The sequence below is a fragment of the Phyllopteryx taeniolatus genome, chromosome 5 (assembly GCF_024500385.1).
Source record: "Phyllopteryx taeniolatus isolate TA_2022b chromosome 5, UOR_Ptae_1.2, whole genome shotgun sequence".
Taxonomy (NCBI): domain Eukaryota; kingdom Metazoa; phylum Chordata; class Actinopteri; order Syngnathiformes; family Syngnathidae; genus Phyllopteryx; species Phyllopteryx taeniolatus.
In genome coordinates, this window is record NC_084506.1 from 30598849 (window position 1) to 30615343 (window position 16495).

At 42.9% G+C, this 16495-nt stretch overlaps 1 protein-coding gene across 1 annotated transcript; it reads left to right on the top strand.

Annotated features, from left to right (window-relative positions):
* Positions 1-2106: 2106 nt before the first annotated feature.
* On the top strand, positions 2107-8027 carry lmo2 (LIM domain only 2 (rhombotin-like 1)). The gene is made up of 3 exons (XM_061774817.1): positions 2107-3152; positions 4806-5021; positions 7214-8027. The coding sequence occupies exons 1-3, from the start codon at positions 3112-3114 to the stop codon at positions 7437-7439; spliced, it is 483 nt and encodes a 160-aa protein (XP_061630801.1). The 5' UTR covers positions 2107-3111; the 3' UTR covers positions 7440-8027.
* Positions 8028-16495: the final 8468 nt, after the last annotated feature.

Sequence of the window (16495 nt, forward strand, 5' to 3'; positions counted from 1 at the left end):
TTCTCCTTCTCTGGCGGCTTGGTAAACATGGGATCAACTGGGATATGATCCAGCACACTAGTGAGGACATATTTGTAAAAATGGCCTCAATGTGGAAATAGCAAGCAACATTTCTTTGGTCACATAACGGTTTTATTACTATGCTCTGGGCCTCATCTTGCCTCTATCCTACCCTCTGGCCTTTCTGGCCCGGGTTGACAGGAAGTACTGGATGATTTGGTTGTCATTTTTTGTTGTTGTTTCTTAATAATACACATTTGCTTGGATTGGACAGAGTAACCCGAGATAGTTAAAGATTCCTATGTTTGACATTTGAGTTTAGGCCATCCATCCATGTTCTATTATTTTTCTCATTACGGTCGCAGGTGTGTTGGAGACTATCCCAGCTGACTTTGGACGAGCGGGGGGTACACCCAGGACTGGTTGCCAGTTAATGGCAAGACACACAGGCAAACAACTATTCACACTCACATTCACACCTATGGACAATTTAGAGCAGGGGTGTCCAAAGTACGGCCATCTGTGGCTCGCCGTCCAAATTTTATTCTTTTTTTTTTTTTTTTTAACAATTGACACAGCCCGTGTCGTTTGCCTGCATTGTACTACTTACTTTCCGCACTGGATGGCAAGGCAGGAGAAAAGAAGAAATGCGTTCAAATTCCTCACATGCTTGTTTTTCACAAGTTACAGATCATTCAATAAGTTGTGTTTCGGAATTGAAATAATTTGCTCCACTTTTTTCTATGCGTCAAGGTCAGCTTAATACAGATTGCTCTCGTTTTGGTCCTAGCTTGAATGCGCCCTGTGCGAGACCCCCTTTAGGTGCCCCTGCTGGAAATGCCACCCTGTGCAGCTGCACATATCACACATACCAGAACTGGCACTGCTGGTGGGATACAGTACTGCTGTCCACCTGAAATTTTCAGAATTTGATATTATTTTGGGCATAATCACCTAGTTGTTGTTGTTTTTTTTAATTACAAAATATTATCAAATTGCTTTGCATATCTTTATTTACAATGATGGATTATTGGTTTTAGCATGGTAAATAAATTGAAGGTCAAGAATTTCAAATTGGCCAATGCATCCTTCAATTTTTCTATATGTGGCCCTTGGAAGAAAAAGTTTGGAGACCCAAGATTCAAGAGTCTTATAACCTACTAACATGCATGTTTTTGGAGTATGGGAGGATGTCGGAGGAAGCCCAGATCTGCCATCCGCACCTCAGAACTGTGAGGTTGTCATGCTAACCACTCCTCCATCAAGTAACGGAGTTAAGGCCAAGCTTGTTTTTCATCCCAAGAGTGCAGATTTATCTCTGTCAAGAAGCTCTCCTGGTGCCACCATGCTGCTAACCTTTTTTTCTTCTTGCTCTATATAGCCACAGTGCCTACAGTATGTTGTCCAACAACTGTCAAGCCCAAGGATACTTCAGCCATTGCAGCTCACTGTAGCTGGCTGCCGGTCCGAGGTGCTTTATCTAGTGGTCCAGTCCATCTGCTGTGTGCGTCCCTCCCTCCTGCAGGCAGCCCCCGGCGTGCTGGCAGCAGATAATAGAAGCCAGCAGCTCAGACAACAACTGTGAAGATACGCATGTCACTGTTGTTTTAACAGCGACAACCGCCACAAGGTCGCACATATGGACTGTCACTTCGAGGTTTGACAAGAAATGTTTGGTCTTTTAAAATCAAAAGTAATGGAGTACCAAAAAAAAAACAACAACAACAACTAGTATTTATATATGCATTGATATAGAATATACAGACAGAGGTAGGCAAAGTATGGTACGTCAACCACATACGGCCTGCTCAATTTTTCCCACTAAGCATTTACAATATCAAGTCCTATATTATTTGCTGCAATAATTTAGCAGTGTTTTTCCTAAAATTGGTTAGTTAAAATATATATATATTTTGTAATGAATATTTTTTATTTATTTACCTCTATAGGTTATTGGTTGTGTTGATTGATTTAAATTATAAAATCAATAATATATTAATAAATTACACATTTATACATATACAGTAATTTTTGAGTAAATAATTGTTTGATTGAATAAAGTTGTAAATGATTTGGTACTTTAAATATTTACAAAATACATTCAGTCATACATTCAGGTGCATTTTGTCTTGGGGCAACGATTTGCACAGGTGTATGTTTATGTATTTCATGCATGGAATGACATCATTATTTTTTTTTTATTTCAATGGCGGTGCATGGGACAGAAAGTGCATGTTTCTGTATTTTGAGCATGAATTCATAGAAGTTTTGTGGGGCGGGAGATTCTCAATTCTACATGGAATGACCCAATTATTCATAAGAAAAACACCCTGAGGCCATAAACACATGAAAAACATCAACTCGGGCCGTAACTGAGCGTGCCGGTAGTGCCTCGTTTCGACGCACACCGTTCGTAACCTCGAAATGTCGTATGTCTTGCCGTCGTAAACCGAGGACACATTGTTGTACTGCGTTCGCCGCAGTGTATGTTTCATGCAAACCCATTTCCATGTCTCATTATGAAAAGTTATGGGCAAAATCTAATTAAGCACGCAGCCACGTCTCGCGCGCGCACGCACGCACGCGCACACACACACACACACACACACATACACAGGCTGGCACCGAGTGGGACTCATTAGTGTCAGTCACGACGCAGCTTCTCGCCTGACAGGACAGGACAGGACACGGCTCAAACCGCCGCTTTAAGGCTCATTTCCTGCCATTGTCACACAGTCGTGAGCAGGAAGAGGCAGATCTGCTGTTGGGCTTTGGGAGGGGAGGGGGGGGGGATGCTTATGTGCGTTGTATGCCGCCCACCTCGTATTTAAACACGATGCTTCTTTCTGGACGAGGGACGTTCGCGGAGATCCATCCGAGGAGCTGGACCTTGTGGCTCGTGGAGCCGCGCGGCGACATGCTTGATGATGCCCCTGCAGGAAATGATGACAGCGTTCGACACCATCGCTTCTCTGCTGCCGTCTAACAGCATCTAATACACACGCACGCGCACGCGCGTCCAGGAGGCTATAGTCGAGGTTTTCGGACGTTGGGGAGCAGGTGCGGCAACCCCCCCCGGATCCGGATCCAGATCCAGTCATTTGTGGAGGAATGTCGTCCACCATCGAGAGGAAAACGCTGGAAGCCAACGAGTGAGTGTGACACATTTCCACGTCAGCCCTTCAAATAATGCTACATATTCCTACATATTCCGACACAGCACAATAATACACGTGGGGTTGGTTTTGTAGTGCTGAGGAACAAGTTTAATGTGGCGCTGAAGTTAAAGAGCAAAAGTAGGACATATTAAAATGTGTTTGGCTTACTTTACTTCGTTCATCCACTCGAATATATTTTTTTTCTGAACAGTGCAGTTGTGGAGTTGTCCTCGGTTTACGACATACGACGGTTTGAGGTGAAGAACGTCGCGTTAAAAACCTGACTGCGCAAGAATACGTCGTCATGCGGCACAAGAAGACAAGCTCAGTTAGTTAATCTTTAAAAAAAAATTTTTTTTTTTTACTTTTACATTTGATCGTTTTTTATCAAGGGCCTCGAAGTGTTTTTTCCCCCCATCCAAATATTTACTATACACTCGTTGTGCCAAATGTCAAGTGAGAAATAGCTCCCTCGTGTGGACAGCGTCAACACAGCATTGAGTAAATTAGTGATTTAAAAATATTTTTGTATACTGATTACACTGGGTTACAATAATTTTTTGGGGGAAGTTATCAAAGTTTTTTTTCAACTGATTTAGGGCAATTATGCACCGCTGAAATTTCCTTATACAGTGAAAATGAATTGAAAACCAGACACCTAAATTAATTACAAACTCAAAGCGGCACGAGAAGTAATATGACTTAATCATACATTTGTGATTTTCCAATATTTTATGGACCACCATATAAAACAATCATTAATTCTCACAAATATTATCATTCTGTACCAAATAAATGCGCAACTACGGTAAGTATTAAACCATCTACTGTACATCGCCGTGGTTCTCAAACCTTTTGCATCATGTGCCACCTAAAAACAAGTAGTCGGCACTCCAAGTGTCACCATAATGAACAACATTAAAATACCATAACGTAGTAAGCCTTAGTGCTCATTAAAAGAAAGAGAGAGTTTTTATTTCAAAATGTATATTTAGAATCAGAATCATCCTTATTGCCCTTGTATTGTAAAACACACAAGGAATTTGTCTCTGGTAGTTGGAGCCGCTCTCGTACGACAGTACTAACACGCGGCTTAGGCTCCGGTACCAGGGTTCTCGAGAGGGGTTGGACTCTCTTTCACTCTGGAGTTGGCCACAGTCAGAGGCACCGAGCAAGCGTGGGCATACAGATTGCCCCCGCCACCTCCCGGCTCGGTGCCTGTACATTGGGGTTCAGTCCAGTAGATGAGAGGGTAAACCCCAACATACAGGCATCGAACCGGGTGGCAAGCTGTGTGTGGTTGGTGGTGAGCCCGACTAGATCTAGTCAGAACTTCTCAACATCGCACACAAGGTCGGGCTCCTTCCCAGATCCTATTACATTTATACTGTAGCGATAGGATGATTTTACTCAAATGTGACTGAGACCTTAATCTACCTAAACTATATAGGGTAAAAGACTTTTTGTTTTTCTTTCTCTAATTAGTTTGTTTTGCAAGTGTAAGTCATTGCATTTTAATAAGGCGTCGCACCCCCGTTTGCAATGTTAAAGTCATGGGGTCCTCAGGGTCAATCCAAAATTTGGGAGGGGTCCCGGACCTTCTAAAGGTTGGGAGCAACCGGTGTACGCTATGTTTGCCTCGCGCAGGGAGCCAGTGGATGAGGTCCTGCAGATGCCTCCTTCTCTGCTGACATGTGGCGGCTGCCATCAGAGCATTGGCGACCGCTTTTTCCTGAAGGCCATCGAGCAGTACTGGCACGAGGACTGCCTCAGCTGCGACCTGTGTGGCTGTCGCCTCGGGGAGGTTGGCCGCCGCCTCTACTATAAGCTGGGAAGGAAATTGTGTCGCAGAGACTACTTAAGGTCAGTCTGTTTTATTAAAAAGAGACATTTTCAGATTTTTGTTTTTGTTTTTCACAATTTAAAAAAAGTTTTCAGGTGTGTTAATAAAATGACATGCTGTTGTCAAAATACTCCAATAATAAAGAATTGTAGTGCACTTTACACGCTATTTTAGCGTTGCCTCGCCTTACTGCAGCGTATGGTGTAGTAACAATGACAACGGGGGCGGAGCTTGATGGTAATGCAGGACAAACACCTTCTTCCTCCGGAAGCAGGTCCCAGAGTCTGGGGGGGAAAAAAAAGCAGCCATGCATAAAGACAATAAATCACTTGTGGAGGTAGCATTCACACACTACACTAATTATTACACACCACAATTATTGTGCAGATCAGTGCATGTGGCACATGCAATGGATAGGTGACAAAACAACATACCCTCTGCCCTCACCCCCCACCGCATTGACAAATTCACCGAGCAATCCAGTAGCCATGTGCCGATTACCAGAAGCTAAGGCTTTTAGCTAATGCTAATCTGTACTTTCAACAAAACTCAGTGGCGCTTCGCTTACCTTTGGCTTTGACATTGTGTCCGAGACAGTGCCGTATGTTTTGAAAGTGGCGTATTGTGCGTGGAGAAACACACGGTGCAGCTGGTTATTATGCTTATTGGCTGAGTTGTGATTTGGCACAATTCTGAACTGCACAACACAGCTGAACACAGACACAGTTCAGGGAAAAAGGTAGCTGACAAAAAAAGTACTTTGTTGTTTAATTTCCCGCTTGCAGACACTCCAGGCGCCCAATTATATTTTATAAATGCATTCAATTTTCCATCATATTCAATTTTTTACATTTTTCGGTGATCATTAAGGCACAGCCATTGTGCCATTGTAGACTTGCTAAAATCTCAGCTATACAGACGGTCCGCAACATTATTCATTTACAATAAAGCACTGTATTATAAATTCTTTCTTTATAAAGACAATAGTGTCACGATACGATAGTACAACTTTTCTCTGGACCCAGAAGCAAGCGGAGGATTGCGAGGACTGGCGCAGCTTACGTGCAGTTTTGAGAGCCGGTGTACCACGGGAGAACGTTAATACTCTGGCAGTGGAGTCTTGGATCAGGCATGCTTAAAGGCGGGCAGAGTAGAGTGCTGGTTGGCAACAGGTGCGCGCGGCCGAGGTGGTGCTGATTACCGGGAAAAGAAAGAGGGGGAGAGGGGCACAACGGAACTCCAGGGACAGACCATGACGTATAGTGCTCATTGCGATCCAGTCATTTAAGAAGGCGATCTTAAAGTGCGTCACAATTTATACCTCTAAAGCCGCTCTGCCTCATACTGGGATAGTTTTCTCATCTTTTGGCGATATAATCAATGACATTAAGGGTACAAAATACACAATGCGCTTCTACACGCTTGTAAAATGCAATAATGAACATATTTTAAAATGATTAGAACAAAATCTCTGAGGGAAACCATAACTACGGTGCGGGCAGCGACAAAAATGATTACATTTGACATCTGTGGTTTAGGTGTACTTGATGTTTGGCAAATAAGTCTACAGTAGGTGGTCTGTTGGGACTGAAATAATAATATGACTCATACAAGAGGCCGTGGAACAGTGGACCAGCTGTACACCCGCGGCAGGGTCCTCGAGGGTGCATGGGAGTCCTGTAGGGGGTGCTTCGGGAGTATGGGGTACCGACCCCCCTGATACGACCGGTGTCAGAGTTTGGTCCGCATTGCCGCCAGTAAGTCGGACTCGTTCCCGGTGAGGGTTGGACTCCGCCCAGGCTGCCCTTTGTCACCGATTCTGTTCATTACTTTTTGGGACAGAATTTCGAGGTGCAGCCGAGGGGGTCCGGTTTGGTGGCCTCAGTATTTGCATCTCTGCTTTTTTGCAGATGATGTAGTTGTGTTGGCTTCAGAGGAAAAACTGCAGGATACTTTTGATACTTTTTGCATGTATGTCTGTATTATACTGGCCAAGGTGCGCACACCAAAAGGAGCCCACAGTCACAATGAATGATGATGCACAAACCGTTAATTCTAGTCTTGTTTCATTCTATGTGATTTTGTTTGATAAAGTACAGAAGATAAAATAAGGATTACAACGGAGCCGTTATGCCCTAATTATGCGTGCACAGTAGCTCGTCTCCCTTTTTTTAAGTGAACTTTCTCATTTTACACGTCTTCCTCCTCAAAGGCTTTTCGGTCAGGACGGCCTCTGTGCATCCTGCGAGAAGAGGATCCGAGCGTTCGAGATGACCATGCGTGTGCGGGACAAAGTCTATCACCTGGAATGCTTCAAGTGCGCCGCTTGCCAGAAGCACTTCTGCGTCGGCGACCGCTACCTGCTCATCAACTCAGACATTGTTTGCGAGCAAGACATCTTCGAGTGGACCAAACTCAACAATAACAGCATGGTATAGAACCACGTGCCGCATCTTGTGTCTCCTGGACCTTTTTTGGTCTGGTTTCACAGCGGAACAATCAGTAATACACAGTCAAAAGCTTGGAACTGCCTCGTCGCTTCATGTGCAAACGGTTTTAGCTGAAAATCTCGTTTGCTGGAAGCTCATAATATCTGGACTGTGGCAGGCAGCTCTTTATCTCAGGCCTCAGAAATGCAAAACAATCAGAATGAACATACAATAACAGGTATCGGTTAACCTTACTGGACTTGTCAACTAGCGCAAGATTACAGCAACTTTCTAATAGTGGAATCAACTAACCAGCTAAACATAGTTTTATTTCTGTCTTTACCATGTTTGCACAAAATGACATTCAAGTTTCGATTTGTAGATTTTTATTTTTTTCTACATCATGACAAAAATAAAGTTCCTATATATTTCCATCCAACACAAGTATTATATTAAAGGATATGACGAGAATTGTTGTATTTTTTTTCATTACTTGCTCTTTTGGAACGTCAACTCTCAAAAGATGGGTTCCCAATGTTTTTTTTAATATATTGGTGTGGAATTATTCAATACATAAAAATGTTGATTCTAAAGCTTTGCCACTTGTGTGTTGTCGCATGCATCCCCACACTGCAGCAGCATTCTAGGAACTCAGACATGGCCTTTAGGTGTGCGGGGTATCCTCACGCTGCGCTTCAAACAGGCAATGACAGCAGCATTATATTTGCCAGCGTTTAGACACAAGAGGTCACTAGAAGACTTCTAAATGTTGCCTTGCAGTTCCCCGAAGCATCAGGCTTTACTACCAGATATTGTGTATGAATAAGGAGTTCATTGTTTGCAATTGCATTGCACGGGTTACTATCAAATTCTAGAGCAACAAAGAAACCAAAATGGTGATGAGGTCATGATGTTCTCCTCTCGAACTATCACAGTCGTCAAAGCCGTTTTCTGTGCTTGTCACAGTGTGCCAGTTATCAGGTAACTTAAATGTCAGCTATCTTTGCAGGCACAAATGTAATAACATCATTTATGAATATCTCTTGCGCGTGAATTTGGGAATAATGGTGCCCAGCCGCACTGTACTTGCAGTCTAGACTTCAAATGTATTTGTAAAAAGTGATTTAGGGATGAATCTGCCACAAAGACAAAAAGCTGTGTCCCAATTTATAGGCTGATGACATCATGTCTCAACCTGAAGGCTCCTCTAAATGCAACCTAGAACTGCATTGTTGATATCTTTTGTGGCCTCGCATATCACAAGATTCTTGTTCTGAAAGATATACAGATATGTCGTGTTCGAGTTTGTAGATCGATGACATCATGAGACTCGTAGTCTTTGTCAAAGGAGCGACTTTTGAATTAATCACACCTGGCAACAATTACCGTTACATACATGGAAACACTTCTACCGTACGCATTAACACAGTGTAATTAGTAGGTGGCGTGCTCTTGTGGTAAAATGGATGCATAGAGAAGCTTTGTTTAACAAAAGCAACATTTATGGGTTTTTGTTCAAATGACAATTCTCTGTAGTTTCTCTCCAGCTTCATCCTTTAGGTACTGTACAACTGCTTTTGGAACCTCAGCTAGAGACTGGCAAAAACTGCTAGGGATCGGTTACACTACTCACAAAAAAGTTAGTGATATTGGGTTTTCGGTTGAAATTTCAGGATGAACCTTAAGGATCCCATATATTTGGGCTATTTAGACCCTAGATAGTGTGACCCTCTAACATAGACTTAGTATTAAAGTCTCAATTTAATTAAAAAAACAACACACATTGGTTTTGTCATACGGGTGCCCAGGAAAGACCCCTCTGACATCTACTTGTGTTTGACCCAGTTTTGTATGCGCTTTGTCCATATTTGGCTCAGGCCACTCCCTTTCCTCTGATTGGTTGCCTCCATGTAGAAGACCCGCTCGACAACTAGCAAACTATTAACAGGATGCTCTCAGTGGGAAGTGGCCACAGAGCATCATCAGCAGATTGAAACAAAGATACAGAGAGACTGGAAGAGACACAGAAAGGCAAAAAAAAGTGGATGTCCTTGGAAATAATACAAACACTGTTGTTATAGTTAGGATATAGGGCCCTTTAGGTTCATCGACCTTTTGTGAGTAGTGTATTACGGGAAACTGAAGAAACTGTACTGCTGCAAATGAGGCATAAGTGGAGTCCCAGCTGTCACCTGACAGCATTCATGCACAGACAAAGTAGCCAGTTTGGGAGTCTGCAGGTGGACCTTTGGCTTAGCAGAGAGCTCAGCAGGACTCAATAGAGGCCTCTTGTGTCATCCCTAGCAGCTGCGTACAAGGCTGGGAGTGCCGTGATGTCGTTGTGCATGTAGAGAAGTCTGTTTGCTCTCCAGTGATCATGTCATGGCACCCTTGCGCAGGTAAACACTCATATCCAGCTGTATGAAAAACAAGTAGCAGACAACAGGGAGGCAAACTGCAGTGTTCAAGCGAGGACAGCAGATGGCAGTTCTGGTCCCAGGACATCGTGTCCTAGTGCAGTGTTTCCCAACCTTTGGTGAGCTAAGGAACATTATTTACATTTGAGAAAATCTCACAAAACACCACTAAGACAAAATGTCACAAACAAATGGATACATGGGTACTGGATTTAAAGTCCCAGTAAAGTGAAAATTTCTCAGTGTTGGCACAAGTCCTTGTAAAGTGAAATGAATTGTCTTCTAAGTTCAACAGACCACAGGGAATTTTTTTTGAATGATTAAAGAAGTAATGTTTGTAAAATGAGCCTTCAAAATCATGAAAAATCAAATCATTGTCTCCGCTGTCAAACGCTGTGGGTGTGTCTCCTGAATGCGTGAAGAACCATTTGGACTGTCTCCCACAGAAAAAAGAGACAGTGCATAGATGCATAGACCCGTTTTACATCTAAAGCGAGGGGAACACTGCATGTTTCTATTCATTTTTTATTTTTTTTACCTGTTTGTATAAAAAAAAACTAGTGTGTGGCATTTATAGAATCAATGAACCACATCAGAGAACAAAAACATTATTTCTGAATGTAACAAAAACATTTTGAACTCTGAAAACAGGCGATTGATTGAAACTTACTTTCAGATAAAATAGAATTACAATCAGAATCATCTTTATTTTGCCAAATATGTCCCAAAAACACACAAGGAATTTGTCTCCGGTAGTTGGAGCCGCTCTAGTACGACAACAGACATAAAGACATTGACAAAAACTGTCGCTGAGTAATAAAAGGTTGCTAGTAATCTGGTAATGCCGGTAAAAAAAAATCTTTGACAATTGTGCAAAAAGATGCCGAGTCCTCCAGCAATTAGAGCAGTTTGAATGACTAATATAGGAATAGTCCGGTGCAATGACTATTGTGCAAAAGGGCGCCGAGACTTCAAGGAATGTATGCAAGTTTAAAGTGACTGGTAGTGCGATGATCTGGGACAATGTCGATTGTGCAAATGTTGCAGATACTCCTCAGTCAGTGTGCAAATGGGACAAATGCTACTCTGGCATGAGTGTCCAGTATTGGTCAACAACAGATATGTAAATAGTGCAGCGTCGCGAGACTACTACAGGGAGTGCACGAGTGATGTATAATTGGCCCGACAGAAATGTGACAACAAACTCATGACAAAAAATTGGCAGCATGTTGCAATGGAATTGTAGGTTAGCTGTTGAAGAAGTTGATGGCAAGAGGGAAGAAGCTGTTGGAATGTCTGCTAGTTTTAGTTTGCATTGTTCGGTAGCGCTGACCTGAGGGAAGGAGCTGGAAGAGCTGGTGACCGCGATGTGCAGTGTCTGCTTGAGTCCTCCTCAGATTCATGCAATTAAAGTCAAATTTAAATGATTCTCCTGCGCAGCAGACCAAAAATGGCATCTGCTCCTATGTCATCATCATCATCACCTGTCAACTTGAATTAATAAGGACTATTTTACATAACACTGTAAAATATTTATTTCCAAAATAATAGACCATTAAGACGTTTATTTGATCTGTTTAATGTGTTTTTTTGCTCCTGAAGCTCAGCACACAGCGTCGGTACTCAGGGTTGTAGACGTCGCCTTCATTTTCACGCACGATTGTAAGCTGTCATCTGAGGGGCGAGCGATGTTTGTTTTTTCATATACAGTATTTCCCGTAGCACATAGCATTAACACTTTATCCGTGGTTCCTCTTCCAGGGGTCGAATAACTCAATGAATCTTGACGATAGGTGTCACACATTGGCGGTTGTGACGCATATTATAAGTGACAATCCCCCTCAAAACATTTGATTTTAATGTCACAAGAGCACCATAAGCTTCACATTTACAATTGCATTTGAAAAACAAATGAACCAATGAAAATACTCATCATTTATTTTCCCAAGTCACAGAGAGCCAAAGGAGAAAGATGAAAGAGCCACATGCAGATTTGGAGCCACAGGTTGTAGACCCTTGATCTAGCATCTTTCTTATCCGTACATGTTTACGAGGCGGAAATATAGTCGCTTAAAGCTTCCGGTGCCTGGAATATATCCCACCGGGTCGTCACGGGGGCTTTGTACGCCGTGACGAGAGGTGCAATCTCTAGACCTAGACCTAACAGGCTCGGGCCCAGAAGTAACTCACAAGTTGCACCGAATAACCACTGATGTCAAGATAAGCGCTCAGGGTGGGACTCATGCCGGGCACGCAATTTAACGCCGTATCGCCGTAACTCAGTAACTCAGTACTACATACTGTAGTTCACAGTCTTTCTTTTCCATGTTTGAATTCACGATATAGGGTCTTTAATTGTGCCTGTCACTATACGTCGCTGATGTAGATAGTCGAAGGAAGATATATTGGTTGCAAATGAATCATTTGCTGACCAATAAAGTGAAATTCTCACCTAACTCTCACAGCACTCTAATGTGCCAGAGCACACTGGTTCAGAATGCCTGTGCTAGTGTGGGTGAAATATGATAGATTTAAAGCAGATAAGGTCCTCATACGGCTGTCAGCTGAAGAAAGGATTGATTAAAAGGGAACTGGAGGTGATGAGCCACGCCGGCCCCGCTTCGGATGAGACAGGAGAGTCCAGCAACACCTACAAAGGAAGATGCGGTCAGACAATTATCTATAGCACCGCGGCGATTCATCACACGGCGGCCTGTCAATGTCAAACCCGTATGACAAACTGAGTCCAGAGCTATTGATCACGCCCGCCTTGGGTTTCACTTGCACTCACACTTTATCAGATGCGGCTAATTGGGAACATATTCAGACCGTGGTCCTGAGAGATGTGTCTGTCAAGAGTCACATTCCTGCTCTGATTTTCCGATAGCACGTAGCGCCTGCTGTCTGGATGGGAGGGGGGCAGCTGTGGGAGTTCAGTTTGGGCGTTTGGGGGGTGCGGAGGGGGTTTCAGGGCCTCAGCAGCACATCCTGAAGTGGATAGGTGAGTAATAAGTGTACATCCTTTAACTCTCAGTGGGCTTGTCCTCTGACTGGATTAAATATGTGCTGAGGATTTATGAGCAAGCAGACGCCCGGGGCCCCCGGAGAAGTCCAGCGCGAAGCCGCCTGCACCTCAGCTTTTTCCAAAATGTTCTCTCTTGCCACACCACACGTTCTTTCTTTCTCTCTTACCTTCTTTCTTCTATATGCCTTCCCATCCATTTTTTTTTTTAACCTGCCAAAGTTTTTTTTGTGGTTCCTTCCCTCCGTTGTCCTCTCAAAGGACCGTGTCCAGATGTGCGATGTGTTGCTTACTATGAATTGCATTTCATTTATTGAAGATAAATCCCTCACTAAATAAATGCTGAAATAAAATTCCGAGTGTAACTATGGGTGAGTGGGTGTCATCAGGATCAAAAGTGGAGTTTTGTTTTCGTTCAAAAAATTATGAAGAAAAATAGAGATTTGTTATCTTTTACTCATAATTACTACGGCAAAAAGGATTTAGTGATTTACTTCCGAGGTTACTTTTCATTCAGCCAACTTTTTTCTTCTTTTAAGCGCAGCACCATTGTGGATGTAGTATTTTTTTCGTGGACATATTGTTCCTGTGGGAGGTGATGTCATACGTGCCTCATGTCTTGCACACCACATCACTGAGAACTCATAAGTTTAGACCTACTCAGTTTTTTAAAAAAAAAGCCCTGCTCGTAGCTATATGTAAACATGACTCTCACCTCCTTCTCATCCGATATCAGGGAAAACCAAGGCCATTACCAGGAAGTAGACCATGGTGGAGAATCAGCGAAAGGAAATTGACACTGAGGTGGTGAAAAAGGTGGCTACTTTGTGGGGAGAAGAAAAAAAAAACCCATGGAGATGTGCAGGTAAGTGACCATGCGGCAAACCTTGGCTCCACAGCGCCAGCCTCAGTGCAATTTCCGTCTCTAATTAGACTTCCCATGTGAAGTCTGCTTCTAATCAATCCAGAGAAGCGGCACATGCAAACTGGCAACCACAGTTGGATCATGGAGAACTTCAACACATGTTTGCTGAGGCAAATTGACCAGGCATGGGTGAGGAACTAGTCTGTCCTCTTTCCAGTTTCTGTCAAGCAACAGCTCGTCTGTTTAAGAAAAGACGGTGTCGCCAACAGCCGAAGGAACCCATAAAATGACCCACCCGTATCTAGAAAACTTGAGCCATGTTGAGCTTTTCAACCTGCTGAAAGGAATCTCCCTTTAATGCCAAAATCCTAGCGATGCCATTTCTTGTTATGAATTTGTCTCTTCCCTCCTTCCGAGTTGCCTCACCTGGAACCAATCTGTAACACAATCACAGTGTCCTTACATAAAAGCTCGGTTCCTGTCTTTGATTGTCTGTTTCGCTCCACACTTGTTCCTCTCCCCGTTCTCTGATCATTCAGTGTGGAAAAGTCCTGTTTTGAATAGAGTCTTAGCCGCTAACCATCATGCAGATTTCCTTTAAGTAATTAATGGTTCCTCTGTTTTTTGCTCCGTAGACATCAGGGGGAGGCCCTCTGAGAAACTAGAGATAATTCTACTATAATTCACCAGACCTGGTAAAAAGTCTATACACCCTGCATCAAATCATGTGTTCCATGCTCGGGCTGATTGTGAAAGCTTTTGGGGGGCGGGGGGGGGGTTGTTTTTTTTATTGCTAGTGTAACACAGTGGCAAGCCATGCATTTGGTACATGGGCCTTCAATGGGGATTTACCCACCTCAATCCACATCTTAATACACCACTATCATTTCACATTTAAAGAAACCATCGATATTATACAAAAATGCAATACAGTGAACCCCCGCATAGTCGCGGTTTAGGATTCGCCGTGTATTTTGCGTCGGCCAAAGCAATCAAAGCATAGTTCGGAATAGACGCGCTCCACTATATAACAGCATGTACCTGTGCCATGCACATCATCGGGAGACGATCAGAATCAGTATTTATCTGAGAACATGACAAAAAAAAAAATAAAAAATTTAAATAAAATATTCCTTATTCACCAGAGTGCCAGCAGCTGTTTGTGAGGATGAATTTGAAATAGGATCAGTTTAAGAAGCAGTCCCATTGCTGATATCCTTTAAGTGACATTGGTCTTCACTTCTGATTCAGAAGATTAGATTGATTGAATTGTGATTGGACAAAAAAATAAATAAAAAATAAATCGAACATACACATACTGGAAGCTGTGCATCCAAGATGCTACGAAATCAAGAGACTAGACACTTAAATAAACTGAATAAATTGGTACCACTTCGTTGTACAGATTTTAGAACTTTGGGTGTAAATGTATTTCAGTGCCTTTGACAGCGTTTAATCCAGCAGGGAAGGCATTTTTCCTCCTTAAAGGTCCTATGTAAATCCATCCACTTTCAAAACCACTTATTCTGTTCAGGGTTGCGGGTGGCTGGAGCCGATCCCAGCTGACTTGAGCAAAAGGCAGACTAAACCCTGGGCTGGTCGCCAGCCAGTTACTGGGTTTACCATTTACCCGCGCATTCAGAGTGCCACTGAGTGGGAGTCTCTCTTCAAATACAACATGGGGGTTCTGAAATGTAAAAAAAAAAAAAGCATTTCAAGTCTAATTTATACAATCCAATGATTCCATGAAGAAAACGTTCACAATGGTGTGAAAAGGAGGAATGACTGCGGGAAAATCTTATTCAGGTTTCTGATTGTGCTTATCCACCAAGAGTTGATTGCAGCTTCTGCAGGAGTTAATGCTTCAAGTTTGTGTGCTTCATGTTCCTCAGTCATCCCTCACAGAGAGTGTCCAGTATTGTGGGGTGATTCAAATCTAATAGCGGCCTTTTTTGGAAGTCCAGGGGGATTTACTCCTGAGTCAACATGCCAGACCCCATTTCCTCCGCACTTGTGGCTGCCTCTCAACACCCGACTGGCTCCAGTCACTGCAGATCTCCACATGGAACTTGTATAGATTAAGGAAACCTTGGAAGTGACCCTGCAAAGAGCCTTAGACACACACGCACAAAGCTAGGCCAAGAAATGTTAATTTTCTGCTCTTAAGTAATTTGTCTACACACATGATTAATGAGGTTGACCCTCATATTAGGAGGACAGCCCTACCTACACAGCGGCGGCTTGGGGGCAACAGGTGTCAGGGCCCCTGTAAGACCGAGTATGGACCCCCTGTGCCCCCCCCCCCCACCTCGTACGAGGAGTATACGCTACTGTAATTATTAAATTAGTGATAGACATATTCCACAATGCAAGTTTTCATTGACCACTCAAGGCAACAACAGCAACACTGAGGCAACAGCGGTGTTATCGATCCTGTACTAGCTGGAAAAGCATCTCAGTAAAATAAGACGGTTACAAGCAAAACAAGTAAAGCTGCAAAATTAGCCTATTCATTAATGTTAGTGTTTATAAGGTGGTTTGCTGAAATGTTGTGTATCCTCGCTATAGCTTTTTTTGTCTGTAGTTCAAAAGTCACACATGCAAAAGCGCTATTGTCTAAATTGCTTCACTGCATGTATTTATACAAAATGTTTATTCATTGTATTAAGTAATATGTATAATAAGATTTTTATTGAATTCAGTACATTCTTTTCTTTTCAAGCCTTACCAGGGAAGAATGCAAATTAGCTGAAGCTAGACG